Source organism: Mesoplodon bidens (assembly GCF_964165515.1).
Source record: "Mesoplodon bidens genome assembly, chromosome: 15".
Lineage (NCBI taxonomy): Eukaryota > Metazoa > Chordata > Mammalia > Artiodactyla > Ziphiidae > Mesoplodon > Mesoplodon bidens.
In genome coordinates, this window is record NC_138171.1 from 75709025 (window position 1) to 75725387 (window position 16363).

Sequence of the window (16363 nt, forward strand, 5' to 3'; positions counted from 1 at the left end):
GGCCTCAGTTTTCTCCTCTTTAGAATAGAGGTTCTTTTTTTTTTTTTTGTACCTGAGTGAGTGTGGCTGAAAGATTTATACATTCTCTGGACCCACATAGAACCTGTTTATACGCATGACTGGCCCACTATATCATGTGGCCTTACCCCTGATATTTTTCCAAGACCAACAGAGTTTTCCCTTGGTTATAGTCATACATTTACACTTTTCTGCTAGGGTCTCAAATATCTATTTTCAGCAAGACTGCTTCATTACTTACCTCTTTATCAATATCCTGAGTCTCATAATTAAGTCCACAAGGCATGTGATTTAAGTGAAGGGAGGAGTGGCTTGGCAGAAAATCTAGTACTTTGCAGTGGTGGGAGGTGATGTGATTTTTGTTGCATCCCCTGTTGCTGTGTGACCTTGAGCAAAGAACTGTATTCCTAGGCCTCAGTTTCCCTGTTTGTAAGATGGTGGGGTTCATGCAGTCATTCAACTAGTATTTCTGTCCCCTGCTTTCAATCCTTATAGGCACAGCCAAGCACTGTGCTAGGTGCTAGAGATTCAAAATGAAATAAGGCAGTTGTGATCTACTGAAGGAGAAAGACCTATGACTCAGTAGTGCCTTGGTGGTGTGATAAATGTTATGATAGAGGTATGTCTTATTATGTATAAGGTCTTCCCAGGTCCTAAAAGTCTATGAAATTACCACTGACACATCTAAAAAGCATAGCTTCACCATTTCGTATATGACAGAAATGTTAAAGTCTGTCATTATCGAGTATGGGTGAGAATGTGGTGCCAAAGGCATTCTTATCAACTATGCTGAGTGTGTAAATGGGTACAAACAACCACCTTGATGAATATTTTGTCAATAATAAAGTGGAAAATATGCCTCTCTTACAGCCCAGCCTCTTTACCTCCAAATATGTACCCTAGAGAATGTCCCATGTCTGTCCCGAGTCTGGTGTCAGAGTGACCCTGCTCAGTCCTCAGATCTCTGCTCCTTCTATCCTCACTCCTTGAATGAGCTCATCCAAGCCAATGGCTTTAAGTTTCTTCTATACACACATGACTTTCAGATTAAACTCTCCACTCCTAATCTGTCTCTTAAACTACAGACCTGTATAGTAGACCTGTATAGATGCTGAGTGGGCATTTCAAACAAACAAGCAAACAAATAAATAAATAAATAAAATATGCTTTGATTGTCCCCATCCACAGACCTGTCCCTTTCCCAGCCTAGAAAATGGTACCATGACTCACCCAGCTTTTCATGCCAAACTTCTTGGAATCATCCTTGACTTGTTTATTCTTTCACATCACATCTGATCCATCAACAAAACCTGCAAGATCTATCCTGAAAATAAATCACTTCTCACCGTCTCCACACTTACTGGACTATCGGATCCTACATCATTTCTCCCTAGATGAGGCCAGCTGATTTCTAACTAGTCTTCTCCTTTCCTCAATGCCCTACGATTTATATACCACACAGCAGCCAGAGTAAACTTTTTAAAATCAAATCTAATCATGTTCTTCCACTCTTCAAAATGCTCCAAAGACTTCTCAGCACACTCAGAATAAGATCCAAAGTACTTAGTGAAGACTAAAGTCCAACCAATGTAGCCTTTGGATTCCTCATTTCTAGCTACTTTCCCCTCCATCACATGGTCTCTGCACTTGCTGATCTTTCTGTCTAGGATGGGGCAGCCCCAGGGGTGCATGGGGCTTGCTCCCCATGCATGAATGTGACCTTGTCAGAAGGGCTTTTGCTGGCCACGTAGCAAACACAGCATCCTGGTCATTCTTGATTGCTTTCATACCCTGCTTTCTGTTTCCTTCTAGCATTTTCATAACATTATATTTATTTGTTAATTTATTTGTTCTCTCACCCATAATATATGAGTTTCATGAAGGTAGGGCTTGTCTGTTTCTTCTATCCTGCATCTATCACAGTGCCTGGGAAAGTATAAATGTATGTGTACAAGGAGATAGACACCAATTTTTACTGCAGTTCGTTTAGTTATAAATAGAAATGACCTAAATATCCATCAACAGAATGATGGATAATGAATTGTGGTATATTCACATATGGACTACTTTACACTCTACACACTGCATACTTCTATACATTACTCAGTGAAAAATAAATGAACAAGAGCTACTTCTATTAACTAGATAAGTCACAAGAAAACAGGAAAAATGGCAAGCTGCAAATGCAAATAATAGGGTAACTTTTATATAAATTTTAAAATAGTCAAAACTACCTATTTGTTGGATAAATGCATATAAAGTTACAGAACCACTTTGGGAATGTTAAACACAAAAACTAGATTATTGGCTGTCTACTTAGGAATAAAAAGATGGAATTGAATGGAGTTGAGGTGGGGCACACAGGGTGCTTCATGGGCATCTGTAGTTATGCATTTCTTTAAAAAATTTAAAACAAGGGCTTCCCTGGGTGTGCAGTGGTAGAGAGTCTGCCTGCCGATGCAGGGGACATGGGTTCGTACCCCGGTCCGGGAAGATCCCACATGCCGCAGAGTGGCTGGGCCCGTGAGCCATGGCCGCTGGGCCTGCGTGTCCTGAGCCTGCGCATCCGGAGCCTGTGCTCCGCAACGGGAGAGGCCACAACAGTGAGAGGCCCGCGTACCGCAAACAAACAAACAAACAAACAACAAAAAAAAGTAAGGCAAATAAAAGAAAAGGTTAAGATCTAACAAGGCTGTGGTGTAGATCCATGGCTGTTTATCCTGCTATTATCTGTACTTTTCTGTAAACTTGAAACCAGCTTGTAACTTCGAAATGCTTAAGTAAATGCAAGAAGCTGAAGCTGTTGAGGGTTGACAGGGTAAGAGAAGATGCACAAATATTGACACCGGCCCTGTCCCATGTCACAAAGGTGTGACTGAGATGGTGAGTGGTGGCTCTTGGGATCACGTTTCAGTGACCACTGAATACTCATCTCACTGGTCCCATATCCTATTTTTTAGATGAAATAGGAAAATGGAATTATTTGAATCCAGAGAGGCCACTCATCCCTTCTCCAATCTGGCTCCTGGTGCTGCACTTTTGAACCTAGGGAACTGAGTGTTTTGCCATCATGGATGTGAGAGCAGATGCCTCCTGTTTGTGGAAAGCATTCGGTTACTTATGCAACGCGGGTACTTCGTTCAAGTTCTGAAAGACGAAGGTTCTTGGGAAAGAGACTATAAAGAAGTTTTTACTCCTCCTGTTTAAGTTGCCTCAAATGTCATGAATAAAACATGAGATGTGTATCTTCAGAGCCATAAGTCTACCATGATATTCCTTTTCCCCCCAGGCCAAATATCAAGTGATGGATTTTGCAGATACCTGATGTCAGATGAAAATGCCCCAGTCTTCCTAGATCGCCTAGAGCTTTACCAAGAAATGGACCACCCTCTGGCTCACTACTTCATCAGCTCTTCCCACAACACCTATCTCACTGGCAGACAGTTTGGTGGGAAGTCTTCAGTAGAAATGTACAGACAGGTCCTCCTGGCTGGTTGCAGGTCAGAAACTCAAGACACTGTTTCTTCTTTGGATTTGATGCTCTTCAATTGAATTTAGTTTTCTCTGAAAAATAGGAAGTAGCATTCAGAGTGAAAAGGACATTTGTCTTTCTCTTTAATGGATTACAATGGCCATTTAACCTTGAGAAAGGAAAATTGGTATCTGTTCCAGAAAGGTCTAGAGTCCTCCTATGGGTCAAAAGATGTTTTTTTACTGTAAATTTAAAATATTCCCCCAACATTACCAAAAAGTATCATATTTTAAGAAGTCATGCTAAGTTTCCTGTTGGTCCTAGGCACTTGCAAATTTAGCTTTACTTAATGTTCAAAGTTCTAAAATTTCATTCTCAGACCATAAAGATTATTTTAAATGGTTTTAATTTTGCAGAAATTGGAAAATATTTGAGGTTTAAACTGTGGTGAAAATGCTGAAAGTGAAAAATAAGAAATGTAGTTACATTATGATTGTTTTCTTGATTGTCGATGACAAATGCTTAATTTTTCAACTCACTATTTTCTGTGTGTATGGAAATACGTTAAAAGACTTTAACTACATCACTACATCTGTTTCTGAATACTTAAATATGAATCACTTAAACAATGAGAACATTTTAATTTATGGCCAACGTAACATCATCCCACCTACAAAATTTTTACAGTATTCTTTAACATCCTCTAAAACCCAGCCCATATCTAAATTTTCCCAGTTTTCCCCAAATTGTCCTTTATTACAGCTTTGTCACAACTAGGATTTCATCCAGAACCCCACTGCTTGTTACATCTCTTGTCACTCTTAATCTCCAACAGTCCCTTTTTGATGACACCAACCTGGTGCGATTTTAACCTGCATCCTCCAAAAAATAATCGTGTTACTTCCTTCATTCCATTTTCTACTTCTGTAGAAAACAACTTATTCTGATGTCTTTTCATTTGTACACACACTATTTTATTGTAAAAGTTCAATATTGGTAAATCACAATGTTCCTAGATGTGTTGAACTTGACTGTTGGGATGGAAAAGGCGAGGACCAAGAACCAATAATAACTCATGGAAAAGCAATGTGCACAGATATCCTTTTTAAGGTAAGTGGTTTTTTTTTATTGAAATATAGTTGATTTACAATGTTGTATTCATTTCTGCTGTACAGCAAAGTGATTCAGTTATACATATATATACATATATACATATTCTTTTTCATATTCTTTTGCATTATAGTTATTATAGGATATTGAATATAGTCCCCTGTGCCATATAGTAGGACCTTGTTGTTTATTTTATATATAGTAGTTTACATCTGCTAGTTCCAACCTCCTAATTTATCCCTCCCCACCCCCTTTCCCCTTTGGTAACTGTTAGAAACAGACTCACAGACATAGAAAAACTGTTTCGTAAATAAGTTCATTTGTGTCATATTTTAGATTCCACATATAAGTGATATCATATGGTATTTGTCTTGCTCTTTCTGACCTACTTCATTCAGTATGATAAGCTCTAGGTCCATCCATGTTGCTGAAAATGGTGTGATTTCATTCTTTTTTATGGCTGAGTAGTATTCCATTGTGTATATATGTACCACATCTTCTTTATCCATTTCTCTGTTGATGGACATTTAGGTTGTTTCCATGTCTTGGTTATTGTTAATAGTGCTGCTATGAACATTGGGGTGCATGTATTTTTTTGAATTAGAATTTTTTCCGGATATATACCCAGGAGTGGCATTGCTGGATAATATGGTAGCTCTATTTTTAGCTTTTTAAGGAACCTCCATACTGTTTTCCATAGTGACTGCACCAATTGACATTCCCAATCACAGTGTAGAAGGGTTCCAAGGTAAGTTTTAAAATTACCTCACCATTGCCTTTTCCAAACTGTTGTGGAAACAGAGAGACATAGTGGAGAAAACAAATTATTAGTCTTCTCAAGCATCTTACCTTTATATTCCTTTCTTCCAGTTTTTCAGAGAAAGTCAAGAAAAATGTTTTCTCCACTTAATACTTCCTTCATGCTACTTTTTCTGCTTTCAAATGGTGATGGTGCCATATAATGAGACTTCTCTGGCAGAACCTCCCTTGTTCCACTTACTTTAAAAACAGTCTTTCATTTTCTTATCTATTTTTGTGCGTACTTACTTTGCATTTTTTCTGAAGGACTTTCAAAGTGGAATAAAAAGATAAATAGAATACAGGAAATAAAATAGATTATAAATAGTGCCTATATGGGCAAGAAAGTAAGATAGTGAGATTAGAGTTTTATGAATGCTTGTCAAGAAATCCTATAAACTTTCAAGGCGTACCACAAATTGGGCTCCAAACTTTTTTGAATTCAGTGCAAGGAGAGAAACATGATAATTCACAGGATTTGTAAAATACATACAGAGTAGTTCAGAGAAGCACAGTTATTCCCCAGTACTGACACCAGATAGAAGTCGCCCCCCGCAAGATCCTCACAGAATGTAATCTACACTTTTACAAATAGGATTTCAGTCATGGTCTTTTGGTGATCTCTATGTACAACTTGAAGGTTGGTTTCTTAGCAAGTTCCTCAGTATGCTCCAGTGACATCCTGCCAAAAGACAAGTGAAAAAATGAAATTCTGTGGTTGGACAATATGTCAAGTATTTCAACCTCTGTCAGTTTTGTATAACTCAGGAGAGTTATTTCAGCCTCTGGATCAATGGTTCTCAACCCTGCCAACATGTGGAAAATCACTGGGGTTGCTTTGTTTTTCTTTTTAATAGATTTATTTATTTTATTTACTTATTTTTGGCTGCATTGGGTCTTCATTGCTATGTGCAGGCTTTCTCTAGTTGCAGCGAGTGGGGGCGACTCTTTGTTGTGATGCACAGGCTTCTCATTGCAGTGGCTTCTCTTGTTGTGGAGCACAAGCTCTAGGCATGTGGGCTTCAGTAGTTGTGGCTCACAGGCTCTAGAACACAGGCTCAGTAGTTGCGGTGCACAGACGTAGCTGCTCTGTGGCATGTGGGATCTTCCCGGACCAGGGATTGAACCTGTGTCTCCTGCATTGGCAGGCAGATTCTTAACCACTGCACCACCAGGGAAGTCCCACTGGGAGTGTTTTTAAAAACAGACACCTAGACCCTAGACGCATGACCCTCCATGCATATCACTTCTCTTAGCCAAGATGTTGGTGAGTTTTGAACATCAATGAATTCAAGATTACATTTCCTGAGAAGTACCAAGAGTATGTTCAAGTGGGAAGCCATGAGTTTGCATAGCCACCAAACTGACAGCAAGGGTTGACATCATTTTTTATAGAATTAAGGAGTCTAACAGGGAAGCTTAAGCTCAAAAGGAGGTTCTTCCCTCTCAGCTTGGAGATGAGCAAAGAAGAAACCATGGGCAGAACCAAGATTCTCCTAAAGGAGTAATTCTAGGTCAACTCAAGTGGATAATCAAGGTCACTTGGGAAGTGACTCAAGGCATTTTTGCCTGAGAAGAAACTTCAAGCAAGAATAGCTAAAGGACAACATGAGCCATAAGGATGCTCAGTAAAATGCTCCAAGATTGTCTAGCCTAGGCCATTATTCTTTCCAATGGACTTCCCTAGGTAGCTATTGTCAAATAGTTTTCCAACTAACAGAATGATGGGACTTGCCCCATGGTTAACTACTTGCCCCATGGTTAACTACCAGGGTGATACAAAACAAGGGATATTGTAAATGTCACATCAATTCACAGGAGTCTTCATTGAATTAATGAAATGTAGCCCAACTCTGGTGCCAAAAGGCAGAGGAAACTCAATAAAAGCTTCTAACAGTCCTGAGGTTTTTACCAACACATTTCTCCTCGAGGCGAGAGGGGAAGGAGAGGGGTCTGCTGTGAAAATCTCTGTGCAGAAAGCTCACCTGCTCCTCAGTGAGAAAGGTGAGCTCTGAACCCATCTTGGCAGATTATCGAGCCAGGAACTGCACTGCCATTTAGGTGAAATGTCTTGTCAGTTACTAGCACCCTAATTTTGGAGAAGTAAAAGTAGCTTTGAAAAAAAAGTGTCATTAACCATGAACTGTGCCTGGGTCTAACCACAGGGGACTCAGTCTGTAGCAGTAAATGGATTCTGCAGGTCTTAATTGCCAAAACAGTCTTTCTGAAAAGCTCAAATTAATCGTCTCCAAATGGTTTCAGGTACCTTAATTTTTTTTTCTCTCCTCTCTCATTAACACTCTTTATCTTTAAAGGATGTTATTCAAGCCATCAAGGAAACTGCATTTGTCACATCTGAATATCCTGTAATTCTCTCCTTTGAAAATCACTGCAGGTATAATGATTCATTCTACTCCAAGTCTCTAAGTGTTGTTTCCTAATCCCCATTCCCCACCCCTGCTCTACAGCTTTTTGAATAACCGAATAGTTTCTTTTGTGAAGTGGTAAGTACACATAGTCTTATGAAGAAAAAAAATAGAGAAGCAACTCAAACCACTACCTCTCAACACTTCCAAAAAAGAAAAAAAAAAAAAAGTCATGTTAATGTGTTTTAGAAATGCTTCCTCTAAACAAAAGTTCAGAGAGCAGGACACCTTGCTCAATGTTCCGTTGAGTTGGAAGACTTGGCAGTACGTTTGTAGTCAGACTTGATGAACTAGAAAGACACTTTTTACTCTGCTTACCAACTCTTAGTTTGGGGGCAGAATCGACTTCTTTTTTTTTTTTTTTTTTTTTTTTTTGCAGTATGCCGGCCTCTCACTGTTGTGGCCTCTCCCGTTGCGGAGCACAGGCTCCAGACACGCAGGCTCAGCAGCCATGGCTCACGGGCCCAGCCGCTCCGCGGCATATGGGATCCTCCCAGACCGGGGCACGAACCCATATCCCCTGCATCGGCAGGCGGACTCTCAACCACTGCGCCACCAGGGAGGCCCCTCGACTTCTTTTTAAACTACACCGGTTAACCCCTTAGCATCAAGAGGACAATCAAACATTTTGCAGAGTGGGAGTTGTTAATCGCTAGGAATGGATGTTTCTTATTCTTGTTCTGGACAGTTAATGGATGTTTGAATTTACAAATGTTGGTTCTTTCCCTCTAGCAAATATCAACAGTACAAGATGTCCAAATATTGTGAAGATCTATTTGGAGATCTCCTGTTGAAACAAGCACTTGAATCACATCCAGTATGTATTTTTAGCAAACCACATTTCTAACATGAATTGATTTGTTTTGAAATTCATTTCTGAAGGGTCAAGTAGTTCTGGAGGACTAATGTTAAAGACCTTCATGTGTATTTCAATTTGTTGGTATGGGAAGCTTCCACTGTGCTTCAGAGGGGTGTGTAGAGAGAGGCACAAAGTAAACATCTGGCTCAGTTTAATTCAGAAGATCATGGGGGTCTTTATGGCTTCTGAGACCTCTGTCCTAAAATTTCACAAAGCGCGCACTGGCCAGGAGTCTAGAGTTGGTGATCATTCTCAAGTTCAGTGACAGGTTAGAATCACCTGGGGGAACCGTGAAACATACCTCTGCCACAGTCCCACTCAGAGACTGTGAACTTGATTCAAGTTCAGCCAGATCGTGGTGTTTTTTAAATGCTCTCCAGGTAAATCAAATGTGCAGCCAGGGTTCAGCACCCATGAGAGCCTGTTGCTATGGGAAGTTCCCTGGATCAAGTCACAGAAGCTGGAAGTTCAAGCTCCTAAGTCCAAAATAGACTCTTGGGCAATGTTATACGCATGTTTTTGAGCTTCATTTTTACACCTACTAATTCCTTCATCAAACAAAGAATTTTTAACCTGTTCCCCATAGATAGGCTTTGTGGGGTCTGTGAACTCATTCTAATTGCATACAGTTTGCTGTTTTGTATACAGTCATTTCAGAGAGTCCATCAGATTTTTACCAGGATCCATAACCCCCACGTGGTTAAGATCCACTCTCACAAGATGTTGGGAGTAACAAGAAAGCTACTGGAGTGAAAGAAAGTATGAAACACTCTACAGTAGTGAAATATTTTGCCCCACTGTTGACAAGCTGCTGATAGGCCCAAAGACAGTAGCCCGAAGCAGCAATAGATCATCACCATGACTAAAGGGGGAAGGTGCTCTGTGCTACCTGGGAACACATCAGGTAGTTTAACAGTGAGTTTTGCAGAAGTACATCTTTGGGAACTGAAAAAAATATAAGAGGATATTTGCAGCTTGCTGAAGCTTTGGCTGCAGGGGCCCCATCCACATCCTGGCAGTTCTTCCTGCTTCCCTGCACACCGGCCTGATCTCCACTGCTAGCACCTGCAGCTGCTGCCTGAGGGGATGCTCTGGTCCCTGGAGCTCTGCCCACACAGGAAAGTCAGGCCAGAAGTACCAGAGAATTACCACCCCCCGCCCCGTGTTTCCTCATTCCTCAAGCGGGATGACTCCAGGCCCATGGTCCCCACTGTCCCCCCAAGTTCCCCAGCAGGATCATGCTCCCATCCACAGTGACAACTTGCCTGATAGCACACCCTTCATTGGCTGCCTGTCTTCTTTTCCTCACTTTCTTACTCCTCTGCTGGAGTTCCCTGGAGCTGCCCCCCAGATAAATTACTGGTACTTTCCTCTTTGTCTCAGACTGATTCTAAGGGAACTTAAACTAAGGAACATCCCTGCTTTATTTTATTTTATTTTATTTTTTACCTAGGCCCTTTGTTTGTTTTATTTTCTTTGTTAGACTAAGGTGCTGGCTTTTACGGAAAGATCTCTGCATTCTCTGTGATGTGCACATACATGAGAGGTTATGGGAAGTACAGGCAATATAAATGAGATTAAGATCTGAACTACAGAACTTTCAGTCCTGGAAGGAGGGCACAGGATACAAATGTAAAACCTTAACTAAAACAGATGGCCTTTAGTGTGGTGAATATTTATTGCCAATATCCAGGTGCAGAAGAGATCACTGGGAGTGGACTGGTTACAGCAGGCTTCCCCAAAGGAGCAGAATTTCGGCAGAGAGTTTCATTTGAGTCAGGACTGACATAGGAAGGCACAGTGCCTTGCGTGTACAAATAGTATAAAAATTAGTCTGGAAAATGAGTGGACACGTGGAAGGGTAGGTGGGTATACAGATGGATGGTGGGGAGATGGGAAATGGATGACTGGATATAACACAGTTCTGTGGATCATAAGTAATCGAATAAAGGAACATCCCCTTTGCAGACATTAATCCAAGCCAATGAAACCATGGTAGAGTTTAGATTTCAATAATTAGGACCACTTCCTTCTTAATTCTCTTATTGAACTCACAAAGCCACAATCCCAATCATTGAAAATGGATCACCCTACTGAGCAGACCAGCTTACTGCACAGCCCAACACTTGGCGGGGGGGGGGGGGCGCTCAGGAGCCTCTTGACTTTGCCTGGGAGGGTACCTCTGACCCCAGCTGACCCCATCGCCTCTTGTACATTACCAGGTACTTAAAAGGGGCAAGGTATGGGGTTGAGCTGGACCCCTTTCCCCAAGACCACTGTAGGTCAGACCCCACTCCCTGGGGAAGGTGGAGCAGCTCTGCAAACCTCTAGAGACCCTGTGGATGCCAAGTTTGCTGTCTTAGTGTAAGGCAAAGCTCAGGCTAGTTTGGGTTGTGGAATAAAAGTATAAAACTGTGCAGACTGCCATCTAGTGGGTGTTGGTTGTGTAACTCACAGGCCTTCTGCTCATTCTGGGCTGGGAATGAGAAGGGAGAAGTGCGACCCTGTCGTGAATTCAGCCTTTTCTCTTTGACTCTAGCTGGAACCAGGCAGGTCTTTGCCATCCCCAAATGACCTCAAAAGAAAAATACTCATCAAAAATAAAAGGCTGAAACCTGAGGTTGAAAAAAGTAAGTAAAATACGCTCATCTATGGCAGAAGCATATGTATGTTGCATGTTGAGACAATTCAGCTATCTAGAATGAAATATACTTTAACACCACGGATTGGGGAGGAAGCAGGTCTAGTGGTGATGTTCTATATACTGTGCAGAGCAAAGTTGCCACATTTTTATTCAAGTTTAGGTTCCACATCAACCCCTTCCTCCAGTGGGAAAACATATTCATATATTCATAGATCAGAATTTGGAGGAGTTCCAAGGAGAGATGAGAAGAAAGCAAAAGAAGCATTTTAGAATTTGTCAAGATATAAGGAACTAGCACTGTATCATTTTATACACTCTGAAGGCTCCTTTAAAAGCTTCCCTTTGCACTTTTCCCTGTGATATATACATATCTAGGGATCCTAGGTAATACACGAGTGTGAATGTGTGTGTGGTCGGGGGGTGGGGGGACATGATTTTATCTAGACATTGCCCCCACTGGGTTTCCTTTGAAAATATTTTCTTCCAACACATCTCTTAGTTCAGTAAATGAATAGCATCAAATATTGGTATGATTGCATTGTGGATTTCCCCTTGGTTATTCTAAATTTAAAAATTTTAACTATTTTAGCTCCAGTTTATTTTTATTGCAAAAGCAATAATGCTATAGGAAAATGAAAACAGCAAAGAAAAATATAATAAAATAGCACTAAATTATGTATTTTACACACATATACACGTATTAGAGACACATGTACACACGTACATATACACTCATTTTTAACAAAACTGAGATCATGTTAAATATACTGATTTTTAGTCATTTTTAATTCAACCAATGAAGTATACTCATATCCAGTAGGATATAAATCTGCATACTAATTTTAATTCTTATGTAGAATTTTTTTTGATTCTAGTGTATGAAACACTCTACAGAATTTGTTATGTGGCATACAGTGTAATTTAAACAGATCCAAGTTGATGGATTTTCATTGCTATGAAAACAACAATGGTAAACATGTTTGGCTGTTCATTTTGTACATTTATGCAGCCTTCTCCTTGGTACAATTAGAGTTGGCTGGCCAGAGCATGTACACATTTTATATCATATGTATCTTGTTATACTGACTTTCAGAAAAGTTGTACCAGCTTATACCCTGACTATAATATATGAAGAGTGCCTGTTTCCCAGCGATAGTCTCTTTTTTTTGGCTGCATTGGGTCTTCGGTGTTACGCTCGGGCTTTCTCTAGTTGCGGCGAGCAGGGGCTATTCTTCATTGCAGTGCGTGGGCTTCTCATTGTGGTGGCTTCTCTTGTTGAGGAGCACAGGCTCTAGGTGCGTGGGCTTCAGTAGTTGCAGCACGTGGGCTCAGTAGTTGTGGCGCATAGGCCTAGCTGCTCCACAGCATGTGGGATCTTCCCGGACTAGGGCTCAAACCCGTGTCCCCTGCATCGGCAGGCGGATTCTTAACCATGGCGCCACCAGGGAAGCCCCCCAACAATGTTCTTAATGCTGGCTGTTAGGCGTCTTTTATATGTGTTCACAACTAACAAAAGAAAAATATTTTTTCTTGAAGCTTTTTCAGTCTCTATTCTGTCACTTCACCATAACAGTCCATAAACCTTGCTCTGTGCCAGATGCTCCAAATTCTGGGCTTTTGTTATCAAGCTTCAAATCCTTCACAGGAACTGAGCTGTGACTTCTCAACCTGGTGACCAGGATATGAGGCATTTCCCTCACGTTCCAATAGTGGCTCAGTGTGTATAGATAATAGGGTTGTTGTACTTGCCTTAAGGACTCAAGGCCACCAGGACTGGGGAGACAGTGGCAGTGGATGAGCCTCAGGAGCCTGGACAATAGGTTTCCCTTCCCTTTTCATTTCCTTCTCCATGTTGATCTTCAAGCCTATTTTATAAGTGATCCAACACCGTCTCCATCTCCTTCTTGTTTATTTTTAATAACAGAACAGCTTGAAGCTTTGAAAAGTATGATGGAAGCAGGAGAATCCGCTGCCCCAGTGAACATCTTAGAGGATGAAAATGAAGAGGAAATAGAAAGTGGTGAGTTGGATTTTTTAAATTTACACATCACAAAAAAATACTTTTTAAAATAAGAAATACATGAATTTGTCTCAGTGGACCCTTTTATATAACACAACATTCTAATTCCTAATAGTCAGGTACATGTGCCAACCTTAATCTTTTGGTATTTTGGGGTATTTTTCCAAATAATATGACTTAGAATTTACCTGCATACTAGATTTTAGTAGCTTAGTCATCTCCTTTCCTGCTGTGCATTCAGCTATTCAGCAGAAACTCACAGCCAGAGAATCCTTGAAGCACTTGCTGTAGAAGGCCGGGCTTGGAATAAAAAGAACATTTCTGCAGTTCTGTCCCGTAAACAAAACCTGAACATCAGTGCTGTTACTGATGACAACAGTAAGGCGAGTTAAAAGGGAAGGAACCTGGATAGAGACCCTCAGTAAATGCTTGGTTTGTGTGCACTTATAGTGAACTAGAAACTCAAAGCCAGAATTAAACTTTCAAGTTCAAATTCCTTCAAATAACCAGCTCACCAGAATTGCCTATATCTATATCTATATTCACAGGTACGTAATTTTTGCAAAGGCAGCCTTGCTCAAAATATTTTAATATTTGTTATTAGCTTCTATTTTTACTTTGGCCATATAACCACAACCATAATCTTTGGTTTTACATGGGTCATTTGAAAGGTTTGGAATGTTTCTAGAAAATTATTTGTTCACTATGTATCATGAGAATTGATTAACAAAATGACATGAGAGTTGATTAACAGAATAGTTTGGACATGCATTGAGTGTCTATTGGTTAGTGCCTTGAATTTAGATAGTGCCTTGGGACTAAGTAATTTAGAAACACTTGTAGAAACTCTGTTTTTCATATAAACATCTGAAATAGAAGAGTAGATTTTAGGAAAGTTTGACATTATAGGTAAAAACCTAAAAGCTGTGAGAATCAACCAATCGTATTCACAACCCCTTAATAAAGACTCCTGACTATGGAAGAGACTTTATGAATGATTTATGTTGCCTGGGAACATGACTTACTTCCATATGTTTTATACGTCAGGGAGGGTCTGGGAGGTCAGAGATACCTGGCAGTATTTAATCAATGCCTGTTGTGGTTATCTATTACTGTGTAACAAACCACCCCAAAACACTTAATTATTATCTCTCCTAGTTCTGTGGGTCACCTGGGCTCAGGTTGAGGGCTCTCCCTTTGGTTTCTCATGTGGTTGCCGGCAGATGACGTCGGGGGCTAGAGTCATCTGAAGGTTCCCCTGGGTCGACTGTCTTGAGATGGCTCACTGGTGGCTGATGGTTGATGCTGGCTGGCTTTTGGGAGCTCAGTTGACACAAACACCCCCATGTGGCCTCCCCAAGTGGCTTGGGCTTTTCACAGCATGGTGGCCAAGCTCCTTGACAGAGCGTCCTGAGAGCCAATGCTCCAACAGGCAGAAAACAGAAGCTGCTAAACTGTTTAAGAGCTGTGCTTGGAACTGGCACATCATCACTTCCTCTATATTTTATCCATCCAAGCAGTCTTAGTTAGGGCCCACCCACATTCCAGGGGGTGAGTGAGAGGCAAGATCACATTGTAGAAGAATCAGTGGGAAGCTGATATTATTGCAGCTGTCTTTGGAAAATACAGTCTGCCACATTGCTTATTTTATTATTTCACATTTTTTGCAAATAATAAACCCAAACAAGATTTAAGAATAAAATCTTGAAAGGACTATACTGAGTTGGCCAAGAAGTTCGTTCAGGTTTTTCCATAACATCCTATGGAAATTTGGCCAACCCAGTATTTCAAAAGATCAATAAAATACTTCTAAAATTTGAAAGTCTGAATATTATATAAAAACTGTCCCTTAACTTAGGTTAAGTTTCATAGATGATAATCAAACACATGTAAGGTGTTACTAGATACTGTAATCCAGTAAAACAAACTGAAGAATAATTGAATACATTAAGAAAAATCATAATAATAATAACTACGATTTTCGTACCAACTGTGGATTAGGTACTTTACATCGATTCCTCATCTAATCTTTATGCAGCCAAAGAAATAAGTATTATTATACTAATTTTTCAGATGAGGAAACTGAAGCTTAGAGTGGTAACATATGTTACATGCAATCCCACAGCTGGTGAGCAATGCCTCTAAGATTCAATCCCAGAATTGCCTTGAGTCCAGGGTCAAGACCTTCTGTACCTTACAATATTGTCTTTCTAATATATAGGAATATAAAGAGAACATAAATATGCAAAATCATTGGTAAAAATATTTTTCTTTATAAAAAGGAGAAAAAATATAAATGATGTGAGTCAAAAATGTGAAGTTTCCTGAACACACACACATTAATCTAAAATGAGGGGCCAGCAGAATTCCACTTACTGTCCTTAAGGGTACTTTCCCAATGTTTATGCAAATGCTAATTATTCCTATATACAAAATAAATTTGCCTCTAAGGATTCCCATATTATTCCAAAATGTTTGAGATAAAATTTTGATTATTCTAACAGAAATATATGGTTTCATATGCACCAGAATTTCCCTCTAAGGCCATAGAGGTTGCTGCTATACCAGTTACATATGTGAGTCTCACGTTTCCTCAGTCATACTTGACTTCAGCTCTGGTCAGCCAGTTGGCTGTAATTACCCTGCTATCACAGTATGATCCTACTATACCTGAATGACTAGAGTCTCTCATTTAAATACTTCAACACAGCAGGCAAGAGGAAACCAAGCATAGTTAAAGAGGGCAGCCCTGACTGGAGGCTGTAGAAAATAGAAAAGGCTCTCAGTCAGTGGAAGTGTATGCCCAGTCATTAGGCTGGATGTAGATTCAGACAGTGGGGAATAGCAACATTGTGTGTGGTTGTGGGTGTGTCTATGCATACATACACACTCAGGAGATGCTAACCTTTAGTCATACAACCCTTTTAAAACAGTTACTAAGTCTCTCCCCCTTCTATGGGGTATAGCCCTGGAAATTCAAGTAGTTTATATCTGGCTAAGCAGGTTAGACTAGATA

The 16363-nt window shown here is 40.3% G+C and overlaps 1 protein-coding gene across 1 annotated transcript in view; it reads left to right on the forward strand.

Moving 5' to 3' along the window:
- Positions 1-16363, forward strand: part of PLCB4 (phospholipase C beta 4) — a 421917-nt gene that overhangs the window by 332192 nt on the left and 73362 nt on the right. The window contains exons 14-19 of the mRNA XM_081256673.1: positions 3308-3518; positions 4507-4600; positions 7714-7793; positions 8557-8641; positions 11223-11313; positions 13252-13347. Coding sequence (XP_081112799.1) covers positions 3308-3518; positions 4507-4600; positions 7714-7793; positions 8557-8641; positions 11223-11313; positions 13252-13347 — 657 coding nt within the window. The remainder of the gene's footprint in view (positions 1-3307; positions 3519-4506; positions 4601-7713; positions 7794-8556; positions 8642-11222; positions 11314-13251; positions 13348-16363) is intronic.